Consider the following 21957-nt stretch of genomic DNA (forward strand, 5'->3'; position numbering starts at 1 on the left):
GCGAGCGAGACAGACAGAGAGAGCGAGACAGACACGGAGAGAGCGAGACAGACACGGAGAGAGCGAGACAGACAGCGACAGAGAGAGAGAGAGCGAGACAGACAGACAGAGAGCGAGACAGACAGAGAGAGAGCGAGACAGACAGAGAGAGAGCGAGACAGAGAGAGAGAGCGAGACAGACAGACAGAGAGCGAGACAGACAGACAGAGAGCGAGACAGACACGGAGAGAGCGAGACAGACAGACAGAGAGCGAGACAGACAGAGAGAGAGCGAGACAGAGTCAGAGCGAGTCAGAGCGAGCGAGACAGAGTCAGAGCGAGCGAGACAGAGTCAGAGCGAGCGAGACAGAGTCAGAGCGAGCGAGACAGAGTCAGAGCGAGCGAGACAGAGTCAGAGCGAGCGAGACAGACACGGGGAGAGCGAGACAGACACGGAGAGAGCGAGAAACACAGAGAGAGCGAGAGACACAGAGAGAGCGAGAGACACAGAGAGAGCGAGACCGACACAGAGAGAGCGAGACCGACACAGAGAGAGCGAGACCGACACAGAGAGAGCGAGACCGACACAGAGAGAGAGATCTGGACAGGGATTAGGTCAGCTAAAGAGACTAAAAGAAGGAGGTGGAGAGGGGGATAGGTTTAGCATGTTGTGGGTTTGAGGGGATGGACAAAGAGAGAGAGAAATAGAGGTTTTACTTGAAAGAAGCCCGGGGGCATGGGTCCGCCAGGCATGCCATCGTTGGGGGGCATGTTGCCCATCACCGGACTGGGGGCAGCGGCTGCACTCTGTAAAACACAAAGGAAACACACACACGCTTAGTACTCTGAAACACAGATTAAAACTCTGTATACACATACAGTACCAGTCAAAAGATACACCTACTCATTCAAGGGTTTTTATTTATTTTCTATATTTTCAACATTATAGAATAATAGTGAGGACATGAAAACTATGAAATATATATCATGTAGTAACCAAAAAAGTGTTCAACAAATTAAAATATATTTTATATTTCAGATTCTTCAAAGTAGCCACCCTTTGCCTTGATGACAGCTTTGCATACTCTTGGCATTCTCTCAACAAGCTCATGAGATAGTCAGCTGAAATGCATTTGTGACAAGGTAGGGATGGTATACAGAAAATAGCCCTATTTGGTAAAAGACCAAGTCCATATTATGGCAAGAACAGCTCAAATAAGCAAAAACAAACAACAGCCCATTATAACTTAAAGAGATGAAGGTCAGTCAATACGGAACATTTCAAGAACTGAAAGTTTCTTCAAGTGCAGTCGCAAAAACCCTCAAGCGCTATGATGAAACTGGCTCTCATTAGGACCACCACAGGAATGGAAGACCCAGAGTTACCTCTGCTGCAGAGGATAAGTTCATTAGAGTTACCAGCCTCAGAAATTGCAGCCCAAATAAATGCTTCACAGAGTTCAAGAAGCAGACATTTAAACATCAACTATTCAGAGGAGACTGTGAATCAGGCCTTCATGGTCGAACTGCTGCAAAGAAACCACTACTAAAGGACACCGATAAGAAGAAGAGACTTTCTTGGGCCAAGAAACACGAGCAATGGACATTAGACCGGCGGAAATCTGTCCTTCGGTCTGATGAGTCCAAATTTGAGATTATGGGTTCCAACCAAAGTGTCTTTGTGAGACGCAGAGTAAGAGAATAGATGATATCTGCATGTGGGGTTCCCAGGGTGAAGCATGGAGGAAGAGGTGTGATGGTGTGGGGGTGCTTTGCTGGTGACACTGTCTGTGATTTATTTAGAATTCAAGGCACACTTAACCTCTTAAGGTATAGGGGGCAGCATTTTCACTCTTGGATAAATAGCGTGCCCAATTTCAACTTCCTGCAACTACTACTATTTCAACTTCCTGAATATATGATATGCATATGATTAGTAGATATGGACAGAAAACACTGAAGTTTCTAAAACTGTTTCAATCATGTCTGTAACTATAACAGAACTTAGCAGGCAAAACCCCGAGGACTAACTGTTCAGATTTTTTTCTTTTTTGCCTCTGACCGTTCCCCTCTGTTGTCTTTTCCAAGGGATATTTGATAGGAACCAATTTACAGTTCCTACCACTTCCACTGGATGTCACCAGTCTTTGGAATTTGGTTGAGGTTATTCATTTGTGCAACGAAGAAGAAGCACATCCTGGAACAAGGTTACACTGTTGAGAGTTGCGCAAGACGTAAAAAGGAGCATGGTTTGTTTACTTGCTGTATGGAATACAGATTGCCCCGTCTACAATTTGATCGATTATTAACGTTTAAAAATACCTAAAGTTGTATTACAAAAGTAGTTTGAAATATTTTGGCAAAGTTTATAGGCAACTTTTGAAATGTTTTGTAGTGACGTTGTGTTTTAGTAAGCTGTTTTTTTCTGGATCAAACACGCTTTATAAATGGACATTTGGATATATATGGACGGAATTAATCGAAAGAAAAGGACCAATTGTGATGTTTATGGGACATATTGGAGTGCCAACAAAAGAAGCTCGTCAAAGGTAAGGCATGTTTTATATTTTATTTCTGCGTTTTGTGTAGCGCCTGCAGGGTTGAAGTATGCTACCCTCTTTGTTTACTGTTGTGCTATCATCAGATAATAGCTTCTTAATGCTTTCGCCGAAAAGCTTTTTAAAATCTGCCATGTTGGCTGGATTCACAACGAGTGTAGCTTTAATTGAGTATCTTACATGTGTGATTTAATGAATGTTTGATTTTAGATCATGATTTGAATTTGCCGCCCTGCATTTTCCCTGTTTTTTTTCTCAAAGTGGGACGCAAGCGTCCCCTATACCATAAGCAGTTCCAGCATGGCTGCCACAGCATTCTGCAGCGATACACCATCCCCAAGCATGCAAGCAGTCATCAAGGCAAAGGGTTGCTACTTTCAAGAATCTAAAATGTTTGTTTTTAAAAAATAGTTTACCACATGATTCCATGTGTTATTTCATAGTTTTGATGTCTTCACTATTATTCTACAATGTAGAAAATGGTAAAGATAAAGAAAAAAAACATTGAATGATTAGGTGTGTTGACTATTGACTGGTCCTGTACGTCATGCACACTCACTACTCTGAACAACACATACTGTACGTCATGCACACTCACTACTCTGAACAACACATACTGTACGTCATGCACACTCACTACTCTGAACAACACATTCTGTACGTCATGCACACTCACTACTCTGAACAACACATACTGTACGTCATGCACACTCACTACTCTGAACAACACATACTGTACGTCATGCACACTCACTACTCTGAACAACACATACTATACGTCATGCACACTCACTACTCTGAACAACACATACTGTACGTCATGCACACTCACTACTCTGAACAACACATACTGTACGTCATGCACACTCACTACTCTGAACAACACATACTGTACGTCATGCACACTCACTACTCTGAACAACACATACTGTACGTCATGCACACTCACTACTCTGAACAACACATACTGTACGTCATGCACACTCACTACTCTGAACAACACATACTGTACGTCATGCACACTCACTACTCTGAACAACACATACTGTACGTCATGCACACTCACTACTCTGAACAACACATACTGTACGTCATGCACACTCACTACTCTGAACAACACATACGTCACACAACACATACTGTACGTCATACACACTCACTACTCTGAACAACACATACGTCATACAACACACAAAATGCATTTATAGAAGTCTAGGCTTTCACCACAGGAGTCTGATGTGGCCTAGCTTCCACTGCTTGGTGTGTTTTTTCAACATGAGGAAGGACATTAGCGAGACATTGATTGTTTTGGGTGGTTTTGGCGTTTCCAGACAGCGGGAGGAATTGGCGGAGAATAACGATGCAGGTACAGCGTAACGTTTATCTGGAACATGAATGTCTGGCTCAGATTGGTTCTCCGTCGCCGCATTAAGGCCATATTAAAAAAAGACAAGCATCTGTCTGTCTATGAATCTGTGAACATTTATGCTGAGTGGAAATAAAAACACCGGGATGGAATGTGTGTCTGGCTCTGGTGAAATCTCTCCTAAGCAGTTAAATGGGGTTTGGAGTCCCCTCCCCCAATGTATATACTGTATGTAAGGCAGTGGCTGGGTCTGTTGTGTGTTTCCCAGGCTGTCTATTCACCAGGAAGCACCCAGTGAAGGGGATTACACAGCTGCCCAGAGCCCCCCCTCCCCCACTGTAACCAGATCCTCCCCCCAGCCAGCCGCAAAGCAAACAGCCCCTCCATCCCTGACCCCCCTCGGCCCAGAAACTCACTAACGGGCCCTGGGACTACAAGGCACGGCACATGCACACACACAAACAATGGCTGCTACCCCTGGTGTGAGGGTGTGAAGCCGTAAGCCCCGCGGGCACCGTCAGGGACTGAGAGCAGAACACACCCAGAGGGGCCAGCCCATGACACACACACACACACACACACACACACACACACACACACAGCTTCTCCTCCTCAGCGTGTATAAAAGACGTGTGATGAGATTGCAAGATAATGGCAGTAAAGAAGATGTTTTCATACAGTTGAACCAGGTGCCACTGAACAGAGGCTGTATACATTCTGCTTTATTCAGCAGGGAAAAGAAAAGTGACTGTATAAATGGTGGATTATCATTTTCTCTGCCGCTTCAACAACAACAAAAAGAGAAGAGTGGGAGAAGGAAAGAGAGGGGGGAGTGAGTGGGAGAGCAGAGTGAAAGGCGAGAGGGCAGAGGGGAGGGGAGTGAGTGAGCGGAGGTGGTTAACAGAGTTTGTCAGCACGTATTTACTCAATGGCAGTGGTTAGTCCAGTACAGTGAAGCCATCATGTTGGCTGATTGGCCTCGTGTGCCATTTACACACTACTGTCATCGTGTTAAAGCTAGAAAACCCTTAGAAACAAACACGGCAGCACTCCGCATGTTAAACATGTCAGGGCCGAGCCAATGGAAGAGCCATGGAGACACAGACTAGACTTAACCAAAAGTAGGTATGATGGCGGCACACTGGAACTGTCCTTGCAGACTATTGTCTCATCCAGACTCCAGGTAGGTCTATGTCACGTAGGGTTCTGACGGTCATGACATTTTGGATGGCCATTATTGTTCAACCAAAACATATACCAAAATAATAGAGTATATTGAAAGCAGTTGCCTTCACACAGGTGTGGTTCCTGAGTTAATTAAGCAATTAACATCCCATCATGCATAGGGTCATGTATAAAAATGCTGGGTAGGCCATTGTTTTTGGACATTATTTTGGCTACCATGGCTATTTGTATTTATTATGGATCCCCATTAGCTGCTGCCATGAGCATGAAAACTAATGTAAGCCGTATTCCATGGCCGTCTCAGTCAGATCTCAACCCAAATGAACACCTATGAGAGGTTCTGGAGCGGCGCCTGAGACAGCGTTTTCACCACCATTAACAAAACACTCTTTATTTTGTCCGTTACCTGTGTGTGTACAGTTGTGGCCAAAAGCTTTGAGAATTACACAAATATTAATTTTCAAAGTCTGCTGCCTCAGTTTGTATTATGGCAATTTGCATATACTCAGAATGTTATGAAGAGTGATCAGATGAATTGCAATTAATTGCAAAGTCCCTATTTGCCATGCAAATGAACTGAATCCCCCAAAAACATTTCCACTGCATTTCAGCCATGCCACAAAAGGACCAGCTGACATGTCAGTGATTCTCTCATTAACACAGGTGTGAGTGTTGACGAGGACAAGGCTGGAGATCACTCTGTCATGCTGATTGAGTTCGAATAACAGACTGGAAGCTTCAAAAGGAGGGTGGTGCTTGGAATCATTGTTCTTCCTCTCAACCATGGTTGCCTGCAAGGAAACACATGCCGTCATCATTGCATCATTGCTTTGCACAAAAAGGGCTTCACAGGCAAGGATATTGCTGCCAGTAAGATTGCACCTAAATCAACCATTTCTCGGATCACCAAGAACTTCAAGGAGAGAGGTTCAATTGTTGTAAAGAAGGCTTCAGGGCGCCCAAGAAAGTCCAGCAAGCGCCAGGACCGTCTCCTAAAGTTGATTCAGCTGCGGGATCGGGTCAACACTAGTACAGAGCTTGCTCAGGAATGGCAGCAGGCAGGTGTGAGTGCATCTGCACGCATAGTGAGGCGAAGACTTTTGGAGGATGGCCTAGTGTCAAGAAGGGCAGCAAAGAAGCCACTTCTCTCCAGGAAAAACATCAGGGACAGACTGATATTCTACAAACGGTACAGGGATTGGACTGCTGAGGAATGGGGTAAGGTCATTTTCTCTGATGAAGGACCACAGAGTGAAGGGAAAGCAGCCAACAAGTGCTCAGCATATGTGGGAACTCCTTCAAGACTGTTGGAAAAGCATTCCAGATGAAGCTGGCTGAGAGAATTCCAAGAGTGTGCAAAGCTGTCATCAAGGCAAAGGGTGGTGACTTGGAATAATCTCAAATATATTTTGATTTGTTAAACACTTTTTGGGTTACTACATTATTCCATATGTGTTATTTCATAGTTTTGATGCCTTTTTTATTTTATTTTCTACATTGTACAATAATACTGAAGTAAAACCCTTGAATGAGTAGGTGTGTCCAAACTTACACACACACACACACACACACACACACAGAGCTAAAACACACAGACGTACACAGATGGAGAGAGAGACAGAAGTCTGTCTAAGCAGAGAGAATTACAGGTGGCCTCATCTGCATTATCTGCAGTGTGATCAGTGGCATGCTGGGTAGCTGAGCTGAGCGCAGGCGACCGGTTGGTCAGTAGAATCGGACATGGACGGCAGGCTGGGCTGCTCAGGGTGGGGAGGAGAGATGAGGGGGGGGCTGTTTCACACAGCCAGCTAGTCAGCCAGCCAGCAAGGCTCCACTGCACTCTCAGGTAATGCAGCGAAAGGCCTGTTCTCCTTGTTGCCATGACAACCCCGACCTCAGCTCTTGCTCTCTAGTGCCCATTAAAACCCTCAGGCCGTCAATCATCAGCCTGGCCAGGGAGCAAGAAAGAGAGGAAGACGGAAAGAGAGGGAGAGAGTGAAAGAGAGGGAGAGAGTGAAAGAGAGGGAGAGAGTGAAAGAGAGGGAGAGAGGGAAAGAGGGAGAGAGGGAAAGAGGGAAAGAGGGAAAGAGGGAGAGAGGGAAAGAGGGAAAGAGGGAGAGAGGGAAAGAGAGGGAGAGAGTGAAAGAGAGGGAGAGAGTGAAAGAGGGAGAGAGAGAGGGAAAGAGAGAGAGAGAAGCAGAGAGAGGGAGGGAGAGAGATGGAGTTTAAAGGAGCCTGTGGCTTTTGATAGCTGGCCTGTTTGCCACCGCCAGCTCCCTCTCTCTCATGCACACAAACACATGCGCAGATACACAATACCACCACAGTATTTAACCCTTTATACACACCATTGTCTCCGCTCCTTCTCTCTCCTGTATTTCTGCAGCAGTAGCACTGCGTCCTGCTTACTCTCCCTCCCCTCCCCTCTTGCCATAAATAATACAGTCAATGATGGTTCCTTCCAGTGGGTCTGTATTTATATCTCCTCCTAAGAAGAACACACAACCAACCCAAACCCATTGATTGTTCTGTGAGCACTCTGAAGTAATTAGCTACCGCTGTTTAATTATCAGTATCCATCCTGCTGCCTAGCTGGACATGAGACAGTGAGTGAGCGTTGCAATCTGCCCCATTGATCTGGACCTGGGTTCCAGGGGGTAATAGATCCAAGTCTTATCTGCTCTGAGACAAGCAGGGAAACACAGATCACTTGCTGGCTGGCTGGCTGGCTGGCTGGCTGGCTGGCTGGCCACAACACAAACACAGAGCAAGAGAGAGAGAGAGAGAGAGAGACCGCTCGACTCCTGCAGACACTACTGCTATAAACACAGTCCAGGAGTGGATTTAGCCACTGTGTTAAACCTACATTATTCACCCATGCTACATCTGGTCTCTTCCTGCTACAGGAACAATATGAATATCAGAGCTGGAGATGAACAGCAGACATTAATGGTAATACTAAGAAGTCCTAGTTCAGGTTTTTTGGAAGATGAGAGGATTTAGAAGTAAGAAATCTGGGGTTAATGAGTAGGTGTGAGAGGCTCCAGACAGATTGGAATAAAAATCATTTCAGATAGAGGGTGCTTTGTGTGTGTGTGTGTGTGTGTTTGTAAGTCGCTCTGGATAAGAGCGTCTGCTAAATGACTTAAATGTAAATGTAAATGTGTGTGTGTGTGTACAGCCATACACTGGGCCAGCGGTGAGACCATAGTAGCAGTCAGTAGAACAGAGTGTAGCTGGCAGACAGACTGCTTGGCTGTGCATCTGCATGGGTTGGGACTGGAAAGCCTCAGTCAATCTCCATGGACCAACCACTGAATTCGTGGCCACGCGACTGCTGCCTGTCATCACCTCCCTTCCTCCTCCTCTCTGCTCCTCCCTCTCCCACTCTGCTCCTCCCTCTCCCACTCTGCTCCTCCCTCTCCCACTCTGCTCCTCCCTCTCCCACTCTGCTCCTCTCTTCAGTCCCAGTGTCAACGCTCCAATCATTCTGTCACTGAAGTCAACTCCTTAAAGATTAGCTGGAGAGGCTGCTGGCTGACAGATGTGCCTTTTAATCAATGGGAGAGCGGGAGCTGCGTTGTGCAGGAACTCAGGAACCTGACTCCAGACTTGGCTACACAGGAAAGCCCTCCATGACAAGTGGAGAGGGGAGGCCGGCTCAGCACACCGCTTGCTTTCATCCCACTGCTCCAGCAGCTGTTGTGTCAATCAGGTAAATTCATTACCAGTAAACAAATCTGCCAGGGAGGGAAGAGAGAACCCCCTCGCCCCTCTCGTCCAACCCAATCCCCAGACCCCTCCCCACACACACCTCTGCCTCATCAGAATCCCACATCAGGGCCCCTGGAGTCTCCAGCTGCCTCCCAGGCAGCCCTGTGAGTGGTCAGCCCAGGAGGAGGCATCTCGGCTGGGGAACTGTCGGGACACATCTTGCCCTGGAGCACCTGCTTTGGCTCCTGCTGCTTTGCAGTCTCCCCATCACAGACACACTGATGCAGATATAATAACTGGCTGACACTTGTGCTGAGAGCAGACAAACACATACAATAACCATCAATGTACCAGCGTGCATCTGTCAGTGTCTGGCTAATTTATGTGCGGTAGTGGTAGAGCAGCCCAACAGGCAGTTAGTAATGAATGAGATGATAATGTGTGTGTGAATGTTCTTGGTAGGGTTAACGTGTGACAGAATCTCTGGGGATGTGTGTGGTACATTACAGGTGTAAAAACAACAACACACCTCTCTCCAGTCTCGTTGTGTTGGCGTTTAGGAGCAGCTACCTCTCCCAGCCTGCGTGTGTGTCAGGGTTAAATTACACCTAAGTGAAACTGACATAAACACGCGTGAGTGGGGTGCAACACGTGTCCGGATTCTGCTGTTGGCCTTGTCACACACACACACACACACACACACACACACACACACACACAGGGCCATGGAGGCCTTTATTGGCAGTGTCAGATGTTAATGACCAGTGGTGAGGATGTCCTGCTGTTCATTCCACTGACCGCCTTCCACAGGTCCCCCCGCTGGCCCTGCTCTTTAATTACTAAGGGGTGAGGACAGCAACCCCCCACCACCCCATAGTGTGAAGAACGGTGAGCACTCCTCCTCTTCCTCCCCTCATTAGGCCAGTGTCAGCCAGTAGAGGAAGTTGCCATGATGGAGCTCCAGTCTAAACAAGGACAAGGCTCCTGTCTTCTGACTGCCACCAGCCACACACACGACTAATTGAAGATTATTAATGCCACTAATTAGGGAATAGGGTGGCTGGCGCTAGGAGACTCCATTGTGTGTGTAGTATACAGGAGCTCAGCAAGTGTCAGATGTTGATCTCCACCTCTCCTTTACATCCTTTACAGCTGCTTTCACACAGGTGTTACCACCGATCCTGGCTGCTCTGATGGGGACTCTAGAAACACACTGAGAATTGACTGAGGAACATACAGACAGAAAGACTTCAGTCAATGGCAGTATATGGTTTGAATGGTACGTGTATGGTTTTTCAAAAGCCTTTTTCAAAAATGAAGTCATGCAAATCGAAACCCCGGTAACAATCAAACAATAAACAATATAAATGAAACACCATCTCCAACAAGTACAGCATCACAGCATTGAATACCACACACACAGACACACACATCAGTTAGTGTAGCCTGAATGAACTGTATCATCTCTGTCTGTCAATGAGATCATCACAGCATTGAATACCACACACACAGACACACACATCAGTTAGTGTAGCCTGAATGAACTGTATCATCTCTGTCTGTCAATGAGATCATCACAGCATTGAATACCACACACACAGACACACACATCAGTTAGTGTAGCCTGAATGAACTGTATCATCTCTGTCTGTCAATGAGATCATCACAGCATTGAATACCACACACACAGACACACACATCAGTTAGTGTAGCCTGAATGAACTGTATCATCTCTGTCTGTCAATGAGATCATCACAGCATTGAATACCACACACACAGACACACACATCAGTTAGTGTAGCCTGAATGAACTGTATCATCTCTGTCTGTCAATGAGATCATCACAGCATTGAATACCACACACACAGACACACACATCAGTTAGTGTAGCCTGAATGAACTGTATCATCTCTGTCTGTCAATGAGATCATCACAGCATTGAATACCACACACACAGACACACACATCAGTTAGTGTAGCCTGAATGAACTGGATCATCTCTGTCTGTCAATGAGATCATCACAGCATTGAATACCACACACACAGACACACACATCAGTTAGTGTAGCCTGAATGAACTGTATCATCTCTGTCTGTCAATGAGATCATCACAGCATTGAATACCACACACACAGACACACACATCAGTTAGTGTAGCCTGAATGAACTGGATCATCTCTGTCTGTCAATGAGATCATCACAGCAGTTCTGATTCACTGTTCCTTACCTGCAGGCTGCCTGATCAAAGAGCTCATTTTATAGGCCTCACTCAGACATACTGCCTCTCTCTCCAACACTTAAAGGGCCAGCGTAGCACCAAACCGGGATCCCAGTACCCATCTTGGCCAGAAGGTTTTCATAATATAATACATTTTATGGGCAAGACCTCCTATGGGACTTATTAAAAATGAAAAGACTTTCTGGCAGCCTGGTTACCAATATCTCCAACACCCCGCCCCCTCTCTCGCTCTTTTTCTCTTACTATCCCTGTACAACTGCATTTTATTTTAGCGGGAGGGAGGGCTTAGAGAGAGGGAGAAAGAGGGAAAAAAGAAAGAAAGAGCAGGAAAGTTAGAGAGGTACACACATTCCACGACGCCAAAGGCGACATGGTTGGACCGTAAAAGCCTAAACGAGACGTCTATTGCTCGCAACAATAAAATAATTACCATATATTACTCCTGCTAATGTGGTAAAATAGTCAAATGAGCTTTGTCAATATAGAATACAGAGAGAGGTAAGGGGAAGAGGCGAGAGCAGTCCTCTCAACCGTGTGGTTTCTGAGAGCTACTTTCGGGGGCGGCGGTGCTAGTATCACTTGCATGTTGTGGCCATTTTCAGCAACTCGGGCCTGTTGACTGTGCTATCTGAGAATGCTAATACAGTACTCCTCTCCAACTGCACAAAGCCACACATACACAAATTGGGAGGGAGATAGATTGGGGTTGAGGGGCGTGTTTAAGGCTGAGACATTTAAAACGGTCCCAGCCAGTCCAGTCTGATCCAGTTCCAGTCTAGACACCCTATTTCAGATGGGGAGTATTACGGTCCTGGCTGGCAGGAAGGGCATTCCCAGGGGACCAGGCCACCACTCCAAATCCAGAGGGGCGTAGGGGGCGGGGGCCGACCTTTCACTCAGGAGCACCAGTCCCCCCCCAACAGAGGCACCAGTCCTTTGTTGACTAACCCTCAGCTCATATACATAATAGTACACCTGTGAGGATGTGTTAGTACGTGGGGAACATCTATTGTGAGGACAGTGGGGGCGCTAGCTGTCCTCTCTGGTCAGTGTTACTGTGACATCTATACTAGGGACGCACTTCAGAGTCTTCCACCTTTAACCTTACAAAGACATTTTCGAAGAAACACAAAAAAAGGCCTAGGTATTCATTTTCTTGTGCTCACCCACAATGCACATGCCTTTTAGAAAGCTATTGTCCCAAGTGGAAATGATCGAGTAGGTGTGTGAACATATACTTTAAGGACCAACAGAGCTAGAGAGAACAGGATTGAGACAAGGAGTTCATGAGCCATGAGAAAAAGGCAAACGTGGGACCTTCTAATAAACAGCAGCTGTCTTTTCAGCGCACTAAGACAAAGGTTGCAGCGCCAACATGTCCCGCTGTACACCCCACACACCTCCCTCTCCAGGTCTCTGTGCTGTTCCTCAGGTCAGAGTCAGTAACCTTGTGGCCACCAGGACCCAGGAGCACAGCACCCAGAGCTCCTGCCGGAGAGGGGGGGGGGGGGGGGGGGGCAGCAACCGCATTCCCAAGACAATGGAGGGTCTGTGGAGCTGCCTGAACCTTTGAGGGCCTGGGGCAAAGAGAGAATGAACGAGGGAGGAGAGATAGAAAGATAGGAGAGAAAAGAGAGAAAGGAAGCACAGAGAGAAAAAGAGCAGAGAGCTACAGAACAGAGGGCGAGTGAGGAAGCAAGAACGACTGCAGGAGAGTGTGGACACATAGGGGACGAAGTGTAAGAGTGAGGGAATGCTGGCACGGCTGTAGTTTGGAACTGATAAGGATAAGATGGGATAAAGGGAGATAGGAGGGTAAAAAATGGAGGGAATTCGTTTTCAGGAATACAGGGGAGGAGAGCTGAGAAACAGAACAGCTTTCTCCCTCTCGCTCTGTCACATCACCTGCCTGCCTGTGTAGCCATTACAGAACTCAAGGAATTCAAACTGTTCTGCGTGCCGCACCACCAGGCACACACACACACTGTCATAAAATGTCTCTGTCACGAGCAACCACAGAGCACTATTTGAGTAAAATTTGTTATTTGTGTATGGTCGGAGAGGCTGAGATTGGCCATAAACCACGTCTCTGTCCACCCACCCTGGCCAGCATCCCCCGGACCACAGGTTGAGAGAGACAAACAGCCGCAGCATACTCACTCTACCTAGTAGAGTTCACTGGGCTGGTGGTGGGGCTGGACTAGAATACACAACACAGAGACATGCAGGCAAACACACACACACACACACTTCCTGGGCCTGACCAACTGCCGTTTGGACACTATCGGGTAAATATTTACCTTGCAGGATGATCGTAATGAAGGAAGGGGGACGAGAGGAAAAGAAGAGGAGAGAGGGGGCAGTGATAAGGTTTCCCGTGGTAATGTTTCTCGCTTTCTTTAATAACACGAGCGTGCATGTAAGCGGGCTAACTCACACCAGCATCGCCATAAATAAATATATCCACTAGCCTCACCCCACATAAGTGAGGCTAGTGGGGCTCCCGAGTTAAGGGCTCCAGAATGACGCAGCGGCCTAAGGCACTGCATCTCAGTATTGGAGACTTCACTACAGACCCTGGTTCGATTCCCGGCTGTATCACAACCGGACGTGATTGGGAGTCCCATAGGGCGGCGCACAATTAGCCCAGCGTCGCCGGGGTTTGGCCAGGGTAGGCAGTCATTGTAAATAAGAATTTGTTCTCAACTGGCCTGCCAGGTTAAATAAAGGTTTAAAAAAAGAGAGAATACCACTATCATGCTCCCTCAGAGAGAACCCTCCTTTTGTTGTGAGAGGGGCTCCAGGATTTGGCTAAGAAGCCTAATAGACTCCTTAGTGGAGAGTATTCATTGCAGGAGTGAAACATGCTTACGGTTCTCTGAGCTGTTTCCTCAGTGTTTTACCCCCTCTACCAGCACCCCTCCCCCAGCCAGGCACCCTCCCTCCCCTGGGCCTCCAACCCCCAACAAGCTGTGCTGAAGCAGTGCTGCGACCCCCTCTCTGTGCCTCCTCTCCTCAATCACTGCGCCTTTTTTTTTTTTCAACTTCTGGTTTTGATGATTCGGTATCAACCGCCCTTTTGCCCTCTCTTCAATTCCCCCACTCACTCAATCTCTCTCTGTGACACTGTGCATTGCTGCCTACTGGAAATGGATACGTTAACACGTGTGCATGCACAGCTAAAGATGTTTATTCCTTCTAGTGCGTTTGGACACATACCAACAGAGATCCAACACAACACCCAGGATTATATTCATGGAGACATGCTCCCCCTCCTCAATTAATAGTCTAAATACAGTGGGGCAAAAAAGTATTTAGTCAGCCACCAATTGTGCAAGTTCTCCCACTCAAAAAGATGAGAGGCCTGTAATTTTCATCATAGGTACACTTCAACTATGACAGACAAAATGAGGGAAAAACATCCAGAAAATCACATTGTAGGATTTTTTATGAATTTATTTGCAAATTATGGTGGAAAATAAGTATTTGGTCACCTACAAACAAGCAAGATTTCTGGCTTTCACAGACCTCTTCTTTAAGAGGCTCCTCTGTCCTCCACTCATTACCTGTATTAATGGCACCGGTTTGAACTTGTTATCAGTATAAAAGACACCTGTCCACAACCTCAAACAGTCACACTCCAAATTCCACTATGGCCAAGACCAAAGAGTTGTCAAAGGACACCAGAAACAAAATTATAGACCTACACCAGGCTGGGAAGACTGAATCTGCAACAGGTAAGCAGCTTGGTTTGAAGAAATCAACTGTGGGAGCAATTATTAGGAAATGGAAGACATACAAGACCACTGATAATCTCCCTCGATCTGGGGCTCCACGCAAGATCTCACCCCGTGGCGTCAAAATGATCACAAAAATCCCAGAACCACACGGGGGGACCTAGTGAATGACCTGCAGAGAGCTGGGACCAAAGTAACAAAGCCTACCATCAGTAACCCACTACGCCGCGAGGGACTCAAATCCTGCAGCCAGACGTGTCCCCCTGCTTAAGCCAGTATATGTCCAAGCCCGTCGGAAGTTTGCTAGAGAGCATTTGGATGATCCAGAAGAAGATTGGGAGAATGTCATATGGTCAGATGAAACCAAAATATAACTTTTTGGTAAAAACTCAACTCGTCATGTTTGGAGGACAAAGAATGCCGAGTTGCATCCAAAGAACACCACACCTACTGTGACGCATGGGGGTGGAAACATCATGCTTTGGGGCTGTTTTCTGCAAAGGGACCAGGACGACTGATCCGTGTAAAGGAAAGAATGACTGGGGCCATGTATCGTGAGATTTTGAGTGAAAACCTCCTTCCATCAGCAAGGGCATTGAAGATGAAACGTGGCTGGGTCTTTCAGCATGACAATGATCCCAAACACACCGCCCGGGCAACGAAGAAGTGGCTTCGTAAGAAGCATTTTAAGGTCCTGGAGTGGCCTAGCCAGTCTCCAGATCTCAACCACATAGAAAATCTTTGGAGGGAGTTGAAAGTCCGTGTTGCCCAGCAACAGCCCCAAAACATCACTGCTCTAGAGGAGATCTGCATGGAGGAATGGGCCAAAATACCAGCAACAGTGTGTGAAAACCTTGTGAAGACTTACAGAAAACGTTTGACCTCTGTTATATACCCTTTGTTGGCAATGACAAAGTATTGAGATAAACTTTTGTTATTGACCAAATACTTATTTTCCACCATAATTTGCCATAAAATCCTACAATGTGATTTTCTGGATTTTTTTCCCTCATTTTACAGGCCTCTCATCTTTTTAAGTGGGAGAACTTGCACAATTGGTGGCTGACTAAATACTTTTTTGCCCCACTGTATGTCAGTGATCACAGGGAGGCAGCCCATCCTGATCAGCCAATGAGACCCTCCCCCTCTCTTCCAGTCACTCTCCCTCACTCTGAGTGCCTCTTCCTCTCCTCGCCTCTCTCCACTTCCTCCCCCTCTTCTCGACTCCTTCCTTCTCTCCTCCTATACCTCCCCCCCTCCCGCAGAGTTTACTAGCCATGTTCACTTAGAGCCGAGGCGGCAGCCTGCCAAACTACACATAAACATGGTGCATTGCATATCACAGCCTTTCTGCAGGTAACGCAAACACTGGGAAGATTTCAGCCACATCAGCAAGCACTGTATGGTTGTTATGAAAATGATGTGCACGCACCGATGGTGCAGGAAGCAGTGCTTTGTTATGATTCTGAATGGTCAGATACAGTGCTTTCATAAAGTATTCATACCCCTCGACTTATTCCATATATTGTTCTGTTCCAGCCTGAATTCAAAATTGATTAAATATATTTTAAAACCTCACTCATCGACACACAATACCCCATAATGGCAAAGTGCAAACGTTTTCGAAATTTTAACAAATCTATTGAAAATGAAATACAGAAATATCTACATTTACATAAGTAAACACACCCCTGAGTCAATACATGTTAGAATCACATGTGGCAGCGATTACAGCTGTGAGTCTTTCTGGGTAAGTATTTAAGAGCTTTGCACACCTGAATTGTACACTATTTGCCCATTATTCTTCTAAAACTTCTTCAAGCTCTGTCAAGTTTTCAAGTTGCTATAGATTTTCCATTCGATTTAAGTCAAAACTATAACGAGGCCACTCAGGACTCAGGAACATTCAATGTTGTTTTGGTAAGATACTCCAGTGTATATTTGGCCAAGTGCTTTAGGCTATTGTCCTGCTGAAAGGTGAATTTGTCTCCCAATGTCTATTGGAAAGACTGAACCAGGTTTTCCTCTAGGATTTTGACTGTGGTTTGCTCCATTACGTTTATTATTATCCTAAAAAAACTCCCTAGTCCTTGCCGATGACAAGCATACCCATAACATGATGCAGCCACCACCATGCTTGAAAACATAAAGAGTGGTGCTCAGTTATGTGTTGGATTTGCCCCAAACATAATGCTTTGTATTCAGGACATAAAATTAATTTCTTTGCCAAATGTTTTTGCAGTTTTGGAATATTTTTTATTCTGTACAGGCTTCCTTCTTTTCACTCTGTCAATTAGGTTCGTATTGTGGAGTAACTACAATGTTGATCCATCCCCAGTTCTCTCCTATCACAGCCATTAAACTGTAACTGTTTTAAAGTCACAATTGGCCTCATGGTGAAATTCCTGAGCGGGTTCCTTCCTCTCCGGCAACTGAGTTAGGAAGGACGTCTGTATCTCCCAAGTGGCCCAGCAGTCTAAGGCCCTGCATCTCAGTGCTTGAGGCGTCACTACAGACACCCTGGTTCGAATCCAGGCTGCATCACAACTGGTCGTGATTGGGAGTTCCATAGGGCAGCCTTGTCAGGGTTTGGCCGGGGTAGGCAGTCATTGTAAATAAGAATTTGTTCTTAACTGACTTTTAATTTTTCTTAATAAATCTTTATAGTGACTAGGTGTATTGATACACCATCCAATGTGTAACTAATAACTTCAACATGCTGAAAGGGATATTCAATGTGCGCTTTTTTATCTTTACCCATGTATCAATAGGTGCCCTTTGCGAGGCATTGGAAAACCTCCCTGGTCTTTGTGGTTGAATTTGTATTTGAAATTCACTGCTTGACCGAGGGGCTTTATAGGTAATTGTTTGTGTGGGGGTACAGAGATATGATTTTATTATATTTTTATTTAACCTTTCACTAGGCAAGTCAGTTAAGAACAAATTCTTATTTACAATGACGGCCGGACGACGCTGGGTCAATTGTGCTCCACCCTATGGGACTTCCAATCACGGCCAGATGTGATGCAACCTGGATCACATCCGGAGATGAGGTAGTCACTTGGGCTCCCGAGTGGCACAGCGGTCTAAGGCACTGCATCTCAATGCTAGAAGTGTCACGAGACACCCTGGTTCCAACCAGAGAGCACAAACCACCACATGGGGGAACCAAGAGGAGTGACAATTTTTTTTTTTTTTTAAATAGGGGATTTTTCCCGTACATCCACGGTTAAATGTCATGAGCCAGTCACGCATTTGGGGCGGCAGGGTAGCCTTAGTGGTTAGAGCGTTGGACTAGTAACAGGAAGGTTGCAAGTTCAAACCCCTGAGCTGACAAGGTACAAATCTGTTGTTCTGCCCCTGAACAGGCAGTTAACCCACTGTTCCTAGGCTGTCATTGAAAATAACAATTTGTTCTTAACTGACTTGCCTAGTTAAATAAAGGTTTTTAAAATATATATATATATGCAATGTAGGCTATGGGATGGTAGCCAGCTGAATGCACACAACACTAAATACAAGCTAGCTAACCACTGTTTCTAGAATTGACATGATTATTAAATCACTATGGATTAGTTTCCATGAAACAACTGCCTGTGTTAGTGCAATGTCTTTAGCTAGCTATGTTGTGCTGGATAGCGTATATGTTAACCTTAGCTAAACATTTGGCTATGGGCTGGCACTGGCAGTATGGGATTACGTAGAGTGAAGTTAAATTGTTTCTTCGTCATCTTGCTAGTTAGTTATCTGTGGCCATCTGGCTAGAATCAGTAAGGGCTTTTTCTACAAAATAGCAACATTAGCGCAGCTAGCTAACATTGGAATCTAGACAAACTAAGCAACACATGTGGAAATGCATTGCCAAACAACCCTACTGTCACTTTCTGGATTTGAGTATTTTAACAAGGCTGGGTGGCTGACGACTTCAAGGTCTTTGCCTGCCGACAGTACTTACGGTGTCGACAGCCAGACGGTCGACAATCCTACCGGTGTGTCTCTAAACTAGAACAGTGTATGATGCGTTCCCCCGTAATCCAGTAAATTTAGATCTGATCCCAGATACTTCTCCAAAAAGGGTGTGTGAGAGGGATGAGGAGGAAGGCTGATCTGAGGGGCCTAGAGCAGGTAGTTTTGCACGATAAATTGAAACTTCATTACTTTTTTGATACTATAATAATGAAAAACGGTTTGGTAATAGAATGTGTTACTTCCGGTACTTCTACCAAATGTGTCTCACGTCGTATATTGATGGAGAGAGGATCAAGTCTGTCTATCAGCGCAGCCAGTGTCCCCTTCTAGTGCAAGCACACCGTTCATTTCTCTTGCCTGCTCCACACATTGCTAGAGCTAGCTTTCTAGCCTGTCCTGACTGACAAGGATCCACTTGCACTGGGAGTCTGGACTGCATCATGTTTAGCTCTCCACTCATGTTGCACAGAAGTTCACACACTTGAATAATGAAATACGGAATGTAGAAATATGTTGAAACGTAATTACTGTTCGCAAAACAATGTCCATAAAAGCTGGAACACTTTACAATGCAAGAAGTTACAGGTAGCGTCCAGCTTTGTAGGTTTTCATTACCAGCTTACAGCTGAAGCCAACATCAATTTACAACCCTAGTACTTTGTATGTGGCCATAATGCAAAATATGCAGATTTTCGCAACTTTATTCATTCACTTAAACATCTCCCCCACTCATCTCTGCCTCACGTCCCATGTGGCTCAGTTGCTAGAGCATGGCGCTTGCAACGACAGGGTTGTGGGTTCGATTCCCAAGGGGGACCAGTACGAAAAAAATGTACGCACTCACTACATTAAGTCACTCTGGAGAAGAAAGAGTGTGTGCTAAAATTACTCAAATGTAAATGTCTCCTCCTTCACTTAAACAACTGACTCCGTTAGCAAAGCCTGTGAATGATGTCATTACTGGGTCATTATAGCATACACTTTTATAAAATAAGAGATTGCTACTTCTATGCAAATGTTGATCAGTACAATAAAATAAGTCCCAATTGTAAGGGAAACAGATTGTTTGGCATCTGTAGCCCCATGAAATCAGCCAAAACAAACTCAATGCCTGCACACACAATATGCATTCAAATGTATTGTGAATTTATCCAGTTTATCAAGAGATGTACTATTCAAATAAATGATTCTCATTATGTTGTGATGTAGTTAGATTGTTTTTACCAAAGTCAAATTGATATGATGGTATAATTTATTCATTAATGCATGGATGTCTCAGAAATATTTACAAAAAAATGTATCGTAATGATATTGAACTCAAAAGATGCCCAATGATTTAAAAGCAGTAGCTGAGTATATCTGTCTGGATTAAGTGCGCAGTATCGTTTTGGTATCAAGTATTTTGATACTAAACCTGGTATCGGTAGTGAAGTAAAAATTCTGCTAAGAGAAGGGAACACTCCTAAGGTATAGTACTATTAATGGCCAACTAATGCTGTGGGCCAACTAATGCTGTGTAGACCACTTGTTTTACATTTGATGGGGGTCAGTTAGCGAACAAACACATACGGTTTTGGACGCACAAGCATGCACACACGCGCAGAACAGTTTGCGCTTACAAGGCACTAAGAGTACCATTTTACAGTACAGTGAAACCAATTTATGATTCACTATGCCTACATGAAATTACAACATACCATGAGTTTTAAAATGACACTGCAGGCTTCTGGGGTTCAGTCTGGCCAAGAACAGACACTAAGACCCAGGGGAGATCCCTTATGCATGTTCCCCCATACCCTTTAACACACAGTACCCAGGCTGCCTCCTGTTTTCCCTCCTCCTCCCTCTCTCTCCCTCTCTTTATGCTAATTTTGCATGTGAACATGAGCAGGCCGCAGAGTCCCTGGAGGAAAAATAGGGTCGTCTGCCTCCACTCTTCTCCTTCTCCCTCCTCCTCCTGCCCCAACACCCCTCAGCCAATAGAGTCTGGGTGTCAGGCAGCTCACAGAAGCCGTTGTCATGGTGACAGGTCCTGTCTGTGCTCTGTCCCTGAGGCATCCCAGATCGAGAAAGCATCGTGTTTATGAGAGAGAGAGAGAGAGCGAGAGAGAGAGAGTGAGATGAGGGCAGACAGAGAGAGAAAAACAGAGCTAGAGATAGACGTGAGGGACTGAGAGGGGGAGGAGAAGGAGGGACAAAACTGCCCTACTTTGACCAGCTATTGTTCTGCTTATGTGGGGTTGGGGACGGCAGAGCACAGGGAGTGGTGAGGGCGGTGTGTGGGCCAGGTCGGGCAGGCCTCCCCGCTGCGGGGCTCACATGGCCTGCAGACACCCAGGCATCTCACACCCCTATTCCTGGCACCTCCACCCAATCTCTGACCTTTCCTCAACTCCAGCAGACAGGGCTGACCCAGTCACAGGGCCAGTCCCACATTTATTCCTCCCTCTTTGAGGGTCGCACATGGACCCCCCTGCAGATTCGCTCCGGATCATGTAACAAGCCAGAAACACCCTGCACCTGGTGTTGCCTAAAATAAGGTCCCCAGTCGCTGATCCGTGGCATGACGACAGGCTGCTCAGTGGGGCAGTGTCAACGAAAGGGCCAGGGCTCCATCAGTCCTCCTCACCCACAGACTGACACTACAGAACATCACAGACACAGCATCATGAAGAGGAATACAACACACACACACAAGGCACTAACATATGGCAGCAACACCATAGCCTAACCATGCCAAAGCCTTCATAGAGCATCTAGGCAAGCCAGATATGAACTAATAGCTGCTTGGCCATTCTCCTGGTTTCTCTATTATTGTAAGCTATGGTAATGGTGATATTATTGCACCGGTGACAGGGAACAGGGCTCCAACATACAGTGAAACCAGGGAACATTATTTCCCAAGATTCACACTGCTTGTTAATCATCCACTGCTACAGTATGGCTGCCAACATCACATATGAGGAACACAGAACAGATGATAGCACCAGTGTCAACATTTCAACAAAGATACCCAGTGATCTGGCCATCAGTGTGGACCCCATTGCCAGAGAGCAGGTGGCGGCAATGGGGCGAGCCATGCTACCCCTCCCCACAGGACTCAACCTAGTCACCACCCTCTCTGTGTTAGTACTATACCTTTTGCAATAGGCTAATAAATAATAACCTAACGTTTTCTAAATGAAGTGAGTGTAACGCATATTGTGTACA

At 45.9% G+C, this 21957-nt stretch overlaps 1 protein-coding gene across 3 annotated transcripts in view; it reads right to left on the minus strand.

Moving 5' to 3' along the window:
* Window positions 1-21957, minus strand: part of LOC115108321 (single-stranded DNA-binding protein 3) — a 106260-nt gene that overhangs the window by 23961 nt on the left and 60342 nt on the right. For 2 of the 3 annotated variants that reach the window (XM_029632510.2, XM_029632512.2), the window contains exon 5: window positions 697-786. In XM_029632510.2, coding sequence (XP_029488370.1) covers window positions 697-786 — 90 coding nt within the window. Of the gene's footprint in view, window positions 1-696; window positions 787-8902; window positions 9274-21957 lie in introns of those variants that run through there. The other variant, XM_029632513.2, reaches the window with a different exon arrangement.

The sequence above is a fragment of the Oncorhynchus nerka genome, linkage group LG24, assembly GCF_034236695.1.
Source record: "Oncorhynchus nerka isolate Pitt River linkage group LG24, Oner_Uvic_2.0, whole genome shotgun sequence".
NCBI lineage: Eukaryota > Metazoa > Chordata > Actinopteri > Salmoniformes > Salmonidae > Oncorhynchus > Oncorhynchus nerka.